Source organism: Macaca thibetana, chromosome 7 (genome assembly GCF_024542745.1).
Source record: "Macaca thibetana thibetana isolate TM-01 chromosome 7, ASM2454274v1, whole genome shotgun sequence".
NCBI lineage: Eukaryota > Metazoa > Chordata > Mammalia > Primates > Cercopithecidae > Macaca > Macaca thibetana.
The window spans coordinates 19,072,611-19,081,053 of NC_065584.1; the positions used below are offsets into that span (position 1 = coordinate 19,072,611).

The 8,443-nt window shown below is 45.8% G+C and overlaps 1 protein-coding gene across 11 annotated transcripts in view; it reads right to left on the reverse strand.

Moving 5' to 3' along the window:
* The window catches only part of ZC3H14 (zinc finger CCCH-type containing 14), a 47,698-nt gene extending 45,409 nt beyond the window's left edge, over positions 1-2,289 (reverse strand). For 8 of the 11 annotated variants that reach the window (XM_050798540.1, XM_050798534.1, XM_050798538.1 and 5 more), the window contains exons 1-2: positions 2,029-2,210; positions 1,499-1,541 (exon numbers count right to left, since the gene is read on the reverse strand). In XM_050798540.1, the coding sequence (XP_050654497.1) occupies positions 1,499-1,541; positions 2,029-2,064 (79 nt within the window). In that variant the 5' untranslated portion in view covers positions 2,065-2,210. Of the gene's footprint in view, positions 1-1,498; positions 1,542-2,028 lie in introns of all 11 variants that reach the window. The other 3 variants (XM_050798539.1, XM_050798529.1, XM_050798537.1) reach the window with 2 other exon arrangements.
* Between the last annotated feature and the right edge of the window lie 6,154 nt (positions 2,290-8,443).

Here is an 8,443-nt window from a genome sequence, read left to right on the forward strand (position 1 = left end):
AGTGAAATTTCATCTCAAAAAATAATAAGAATAAAATTTTTTTAAATCACCATTTACTTAATCAGAAATTTTTTAAGTACTGGGAAGCTGTCGAGTTCATGGAGGCAGACTCAGATTTTCCAAAATTCTAATTTTCATTTGAAAGCTCACATGTGATTGGCAACAAAGACTACGGGTTCTTTGCTCACTTTCAAGTAAATATCTGCCAAATATCCTAGTGTACGTAACCAGTTTGTCAGTACTTTGAAGTTAAAAATGATGTTCCCTGAAAGAGGTGGCTAGCTTAATTCTCAACTCAAATGATTTTCCTTAACCATATTTCAGTACACAATAAAAGTGTTTTATGAGCATTTCTATTTCCTCACACAGAATACTAAGAAGATAAAAAACATTTTGTAAACCCTGGACTTCACATCTTCATCAATGACATTTTAAGTATAATTAGCTTAAAAAAAAAAAAAACTATAAGGGGGGAGTGATTTGAATATGATTTCATTATGGTGTTACTATGTTGACCAGTTGATAAAATGGTTGATAAAACTTTATCAACCATTAGTTTTACACAATCCAAACATCAATGCAGTGAAAAACAGCACATACCATCTCAGTATTAATATGAAAACAGTTTTGACTTCAGAGACCCTTGGAGTCTCCCACACTTTGAGAATCACTGTCTTAAGTGGTAGCTATTATTGTTATAGAAGGCATCAGCTTTGGGGGCAAACCATAAAACCTTGCTCAAGTAGGCAAAGCCTCAGTTTCCTTGTTTACACAGTCTAGGATACTGCCACTTACCTTCCAGTCTTCTCATAGGGATTATCCTGAGTTAATACACATACAACAGTTAAGCACAGTACCTGACCCAGAGTAAACACTCAAATTATAAAAGAATAAAGAGAAGGAAAACGCCGCCTTACTGTTTCAAAGAGAGAAAGAGGGAAAACATAGAGATCGGAAAATAAAATTCACTGAACCATTACAGAAGCCAATGCCAGAAAGCATCAAAAAGCATATCCAAAATCAGAGTTCTAAAAACAAATGTCAAGAGGAAAGTTACAAGAATAGTAAACTTTAAACAGGCATGGTGGTTCACACCAGTAATCCCCGCACTCCCAGTACCTAGGGAGGCTGAGGTCAGATAATTGCTTGAGACCAGGAGTGAAGGCCTGGGCAACGTAGTGAGACCCGTCCCTAGAATTTAAAATGAGAGAGAATAGGAAAAACATAAAATAAAATTCGCTCAAACATTATGTAAAATGTGACAGAGCCTTAATGGAGGAAACTAAATTTCAAAACACCATAACAGAAGGAGGTTTGGGAGAAAAAAAACAAGGTTGCAAAAAGATGATAAAGAAGTAACCAGGGAGTATAAGATTTGAAGACGGTAGAAGGGAGTCTCTCCCAATGTCCAAAGTACGGTGAGAAATATGCATTCACTAAAATTCAATTAGCTGCAAACTCTAAATTCTATGAAACTAACAACTCAAAATACACTTACCAACATAGGCTCCTAACTCTTGCAATTTCCCCTTAATGGCACTCTGAGAGAAAAAGAGCAAACGAGCATGTGAGAAAGGCGGCTCTAGGAAAACAAGACCGGATTCTGCAGCGCTGAGGCCACTTCACTGGTGCGCGCACCTCCAGGTCCCCCGGGTGGGGGCGGGGAGGAGCCTCGCCTGCACCACCACCCCCACCCCGCACCCCACTCCCGCTCCGGTCCCGCGGCGCCCACCTCCCGCCACCTCCCGCAGCGGATCCAAAGCGGCGCCCTGCGCCGCAGGGGTGGCTCCCGCCAGGCCTGAGCCTGTCCTTCCGTTTCCCGGCGGCTACTTCAGCCGCAGCCCTGCTCTGAGGCCGCAAATGTCCCCAGGCCCAAGGCGGCCTGGACAAGGAGGAGCTGCAGCCCGCCAGGAGCGTCCAGCGGCGGCCAGGCCGCGGCGTCCACCCGGGCCCAAGGTCCCCGTTACTCCTGACAACCGCCCGCTTGCCGAGACCTGGCTTCCCACCCCCGCCCGGCACGGGCCTCACCCGGATCTTGCGGCTGATCTCGGTGCCGATCTCCATGGCTCCGCGGCGTGCGGGAACTCAGCACTGCGCGGCGCTTGGCTTACCCGGAGGCTGCCGCGGACTCCTACCCCGCAGCCGAGCCACCACCGCCTCCTCCTCCGTTCCGCCCCCGGCCGCGCACACCGCGTATCCCCGCCCCCGCCGGTACGGCTCGCCGGAGTGAGCGCGCATGCGCCCGTGTCCGCGCCTGCGCACACCTTCTACCCGCGAAACCTGTGTTCAGGCAAGGAGGGCGGCGGCGTGCGCGTGCGGGTGGCCTTGCTGCTCCGCCTCCCAGGCACCTCCGGGACCCTTCCTTAGTCTCTCTGCTGGCCCTCCGCTTATTCATTTTATTCTCTCTTGGATGATAAGAATGAATTAAATGTGTAGCAGAAAGATCTTGGGCTGTGATATGAGACGCGAGTTCAAATCCAGCCTTTACTTACTGTTAGTATGGTATCGGTCCAGGTATTTAAACTTTTCTTACGTGTAAAATGGAGTCTGCCTCTTAGAGGTTGCACTGCAATTACCCTTGAAGGGAAAATGGACTATCCGGAGCAACAGAGCCAATCCGTCAAGTCTCTGACTCTGCCCTAGCTTGGCCCTTCTGGGTTTGGTTCTGCCTTCCTTCTCCCGGGCCCACCCGTGGCCTCTCCCCGAGACGAATCCCCATCCTCCTGCTTCTCTGAACACCCTTCGTGGGACAACACTTTTGTTCTGAGGATTTAAGTTGTCAACTCTGTGCTGATAATGAACGAATTTTCCATCAGCCTTGAATTCTCACACAAACTCCACTCCCAAATTATAAGTGACTACTCTTATTTTCTCCAAACTCAGCACTTAGACAGAAGTCGCCTTCATCTCCCCTTCCTCCACTCAATAGATTTCTACTCTTGATTCCGCTATTTGAATCAATAACTGAATTCTCCCTATCCCTGATCACAAAACCTGGAAAACAGAGAGGTCTCCTTTCTCCCTCATATCCACTAATTCCTAAGCGTGGTCTCTGTTGTCTATTGCTGCATAACAGATGACCACAAGTTTAGCAGCTTAAAACACAAACGTTTATCATCTCATGGTTTCCGTGGGTCAACCTCACTGGGTCCTCTGCTCGGGGTCTCACAAGACTACAATCAAGGTGTCAGGCAGGCTGTGTTCTCATCTGGAGGCTTGACTGAGAAAGAACCTATGTTCAGGCTCATTCAGGTTGTTAGCAAGAATTCATTTCTGGCTGAGTGGGGTGGCTCATGCCTGTAATCCCAGCAGTTTGGGAGGCCGAGGCTGGCGGATCACTTGAGATCAGGAGTTCGTGACCAGCCTGGGCAACATGGCAAAAACGTGTCTCTTCAAAAGTACAAAAAATTAGCTGGGCATGGTGGCATGCATTTCTAGTCCCAGCTACTTGGGAAGCTGAGAGGGGAGGATTGCTTGAGCCTGGGAGGCAGAGGTTACTGTGAGCCAAGATCATGCCACTGTACTCCAGCCTTGGTGACAGTGAGACCCTGTCAAAAAAAAAAAAAAAAATCATTTCCTTGTGGCTTTATGAGTAAGGACCCAGATTTTTTTCTGGTTATCATCTGGAAGCCACCCTCAAGTCCTAGCGGCTGCCCGCAGTTCTTTGCCAAAGGGTTCACTAACATGTCTGTTCACTGAAGCCAGTAAAGGCCAGGGATAGTGGCTTATGCCTGTGATTTGAACTCAGTGAAGCAGAGGTGGGAGGATCACTTGAGACCAGAAATTTGAGACCAGCCAAGGGCTTTCATTTAATTAAGTTAGGCCCACCCGGGACCTGACCCCAAAATCAACTGATTCAGGACCTCAATTACATCTGGCAAACCTCTTATTTTTGCCAAATTTATTACCTAAGCAATCCACAGTAGGGGTCAGGAGCGGGTTGTACAGACAGCAGGAGCAGGAGTTGTGGGGCTACCTAGGGTCTGTCATATGGTCCTTTAGTAATCTCATATAATCCTTATGAATTCCTATGGCATCTATATGGAAGCTATTAGTATAATAATATATTCTGTGCAATGTTATTTCGTGTGTATGTGTGTCTTCCCTAACAAAATTATAAACTCTGTAGGGCTTTACATTTCTCCAACCTTTCAGGATGCTGGACACAGAGTAAGCACTCATTACATATTTATAGGGTAAAAGAAATTAAAGACCTAATTTACAAAAGCATTCCTCAAGGATAAATCCAGTGATCATACACTCATTCAACATTGATGACAGGCAGCAGAGCAGAATGACAGAGAACGAGGGCACTGCAGCCAGACCGTCTGGGTCTGAATCCTGGCTCTGCCACTCCCTCTGAGACCGTAGGCAGATTGCTTCTCATCTCTGTGCCTCAGTTTCCTTATCTGTGATATAGGTATGATACTAGTTTCACCTGCAAAGAGTTACTATAAGGATGAAATAAGTTAATATTTGTGAAGCATATTGAACTGTGCCTGGCTCATAGCAGTACTATGCTTGCTGATTAAAAATTAAGTACCTACACTGGGATACAGTGCCAGGAGCCAGAGCGCAAAGAGGAGCAAGACCAACTCCCTGCTTTCGTGACACTCACAATCCAAAAGACAGATGAATTACTTTTATTCCTTTACCACCCATTACAGAACTAAGAACAAAAACACTTTTTACCATTACTGGGTACCCAATTCTCGGTCAATATTTACATAAAATTGAAAATAACATTTAATAAAAAGTAATGTTTTAATTAAAACATATTCAGAGTAGGGAAACTTATTAAAATGTATTCAAGAGAACGTTAACTTTTAGGACAAGGAGCTAACTTTTAGGACAGCTATGGAAAAGAGACTGAAAGACTGCTTGAGACCTCCCACCTTTAGATCTAAGATGTTGCAATGTCTAGATCACAGGAGGGGCAAACCCACTAAACCAATGGTTTATTTGGTGGTCCAGGGCAGTTCCAGGCACTTCCCTGTAAACTGCAGCTTCACAAACCACATCACATCTCGAAGAAGATGTTCATGATGATGCCCTAAGAGAAGCCATTAGAGGGAGTAGGAGTGCTAGGCTTGAAAAAGACAAAACTGGACAGTGTTTTTTTTTTTTTTTTTTCCCAGCTTGAAAATGTTCTCTGATTCAGTGGAAACAACACGTTTTCCTATCAAGACCAGATTTCAACAAACCCAAAGTGCCAGCTAAGAGGGCTCTGGGCTGTCTTCCAAAAAGAGAAGATGACTGAAAAGAGGATTGGCTTGGAAGTCAGAAGGGCTGAGTACCAACCCCATCTCCATGGAGCCATGAGTCTTCTAACATTGCCCCCCAACCACATCTACTCTCTTCTCAGGTTATATGTCAGCTGGATGTTGTACATTCTTTGCATGTGCACGCATGTGTGTAAGTGTGTAGAAGCAGTAGGGGGTGGGGGAAGGTGGGGTGAGGGTGTCCTCCTGCCTGAAAAGCTTTTCTTTTCTTTCTTTCTTTTCTTTTTTTTCTTGAGACGGAGTCTTCCTCTGTCGCCAGGCTGGAGTGCAGTGGCGTGATCTCAGCTCACTGCAACCTCCACCTCCTGGGTTCAAAGGATTCTCCTGCCTCAGCCTCCTGAGTAGCTGGGACTACAGGTGTGTGCCACCACACCCAGCTTATTTTTGTATTTTTAGTAGAGACACGGTTTCACCATGTTGGCCAGGATGGTCTCGCTCTCTTGACTTTATGATCCGACTGCCTTGACCTCCCAAAGTGCTGGCTGTGAGCCACCGTGCCCAGCCCAAAGCTTTGCTTTTCTTTGAGTAGTCAGTCAACCTTTTTTTTTTGTCCTTCCAGACTCAAGCAGAAGCTGATCACAGTGGTTAACCAGACATTACCAGTCCATTCAGACTATAAAGTATAACCATGTATAAATTTCCTCACCTACTACAATTACATATTCACCTGTTGTTCACATGGTGAGTCTTTGAGGACAGGGATATACATCTATTTACCTTTCTCCTTGCAGCACCTGGCTTCTAAATATATGTGGGCTGAATGGACAAGTATTTTCCAATAGTGATTATCACATGGCATAGACAGGCTTGGATCAAAGGCCCTAAGTGTTGGGAATTACAGTCACAGCAGTCACTTGCTACTGAGGTAGACATGCTTCTCCATTTGAACAAACACACTGCCAAGATTGTCATTTCTCTGATGTCCAGGGGAATCTATCCATAAAATGATTACTCTTTTGCAACTGGAAAGGTGTTGCATGTGACACAGTGTTGAGTGTAGTAGACAGAACTTAAGGAGCAGATTGAGAGACCAAAGACTTCACATTTCTAGTTCTAGCCCTCACTGTCCCCTTCCTCAGGGATCATTATCTTTTTTTTTCTTTTTTTTGAGACAGAGTCTCACTCTATCACCCAGGCTGGAGTGCCGTGGCACCATCTCAGCTCACTGCAACCTCTGCCTCCCGGGTTCAAGCGATTCTCCTGCCTCAGCCTCCTGAGTCTCTGGGACTATAGGCGTGTGCCACCCACCTGGCTAATTTTTTTTGTTTGTTTGTTTGTTTGTTTTTGGTTTTTTTTTGAGACAGAGTCTCATTCTATCACCCAGGCTGGAGTGCAGTGGCGCGATCTTGGCTCACTGCAAGCTCTGCCTCCCGGGTTCACGCCATTCTCTTGCCTCAGCCTCCTAAGTAGCTGGGACTACAGGCGCCCATCACCACGCCCAGCTAATTTTTTATATTTTTAGTAGAGGTGGGGTTTCACTGTGTTAGCCAGGATGGTCTCGATCTCCTGACCTTGTGATCCACCCGCCTCGGCCTCCCGACGTGCTGGGATTACAGGCGTGAGCCACCGTGCCTGGCATAATTTTTGTATTTTTTTAGTAGAGACGGGGGTTTCACCATATTTCCCAGGCTGGTCCTGAACTCCCGACCTCGTGATCCACCGCCTCGGCCTCCCAAAGTGTTGGGATTATAGGCGTGAGCCACCGCACCTGGCATAATTTTTGTATTTTTTTTTAGTAGAGACGGGGTTTCACCATATTGGCCTGGCTGCTCCCGAACTCTTGACCTCATGATCCACCCGCTTTGGCCTCCCAAAGTGCTAGGATTACAGGCGTAAGCTACTGCACCCAGCCAGGGATCATTATCTTTGTGTGGCAGGGCATTCATTCAATTTGGATTTTTGCAGATGATGATAATTTATACAGTGGGTATTCACCGTGCTATCAAAACAGATTAACTTTTGAACTTCTAAGAAAACACTAGTCAGTGCACCCACCAAACCACAATTTCCTTTCCTTTTTTTTTTTTTTTTTTTTTTGAGACAGAGTCTTGCTCTGTCACCCAGGCTGGAGTGCAGTGGCGTGATCTCGGCTCACCACAACCTGTGCCTCCTGGGCTCAAGCGATTCTCATGCTCAGCCTCCCCAGTAGCTGGGACTACAGGCATGCTCTACCACGTCCAGCTAATTTTTGTATTTTTAGTAGAGACAGGGTTTCACCATGTTGGCCAGGCTGGTCTCAAAATCCTGACCTCAGGTGATCTGCCCCCCCAGGCTTCCCAAAGTTCTGGCATTACAGACGTAAGCCACCGCACCCAGCCTCCTTTCATCTTTTTATGTGCTGGGCTTTCTTTTTACATTTTATTTATTTTAGTAAGAAATAGCTTCCAGCGTAAGAGTATGTATAAGTATGCCACCTTCTGGATAACAAGAGGGGGTAAAGATAGTTATATGTAGTTGTTTATAACTCTGCAGAACATCTCTATAAGGATACAGAGGAATGAGGGAACACTGGTTACCTCCCAGGAGAAGAGCTAGGTGTCTAGCAGGCAGGGTGAGAAGCAGACTTTTTACTTATACCCTTTTGTATCTTTGGGGGTGGCACCATATAAATTACCTCACTTCCTTAGATATGAAACACAAGCTAATAATAATTTTACAACTAATACTTTGAAGGCATTATTCAAGTGCCTTCCCATGAATGTTACTGCCAAATTAACATAGCTGAGGGAAAATAGGGCTTAGGTACTTGGTCAGTACATGACATCTGTGGACTGTGAGGGAGGAAGTTCAACTCAGTTGTCTAACATCTCTTGGGTTTTACGGTCATTTTCTATTTTTAAAATTCTTTTATTTTCTTCCTGATTCAATTAACAAGTTTTTATTTAGTGCCTACTCTTTGCCCAGTACTGTCCTGGGAATCCTAGGAGATATAAAAGAAGCCTTCATGAAACAACTTTTACAGTTCTTGCCAAGTGTGGAGATCACTGTGGAATGGTGTGGCTAGAAAGTCATCCTGGAAGCAGAGTCTTACTTGCAGAGACGCAGAAGGCTTAGACAAATGGAAGGAGGGCAGAAGGGGCTGCTGGCCAGGGGCAAAGCTTGACAGGGGCAGAAAGCGATATGGGTGGTCAGAGAGGCCCGTTTGGAAACTCCCGATGGGT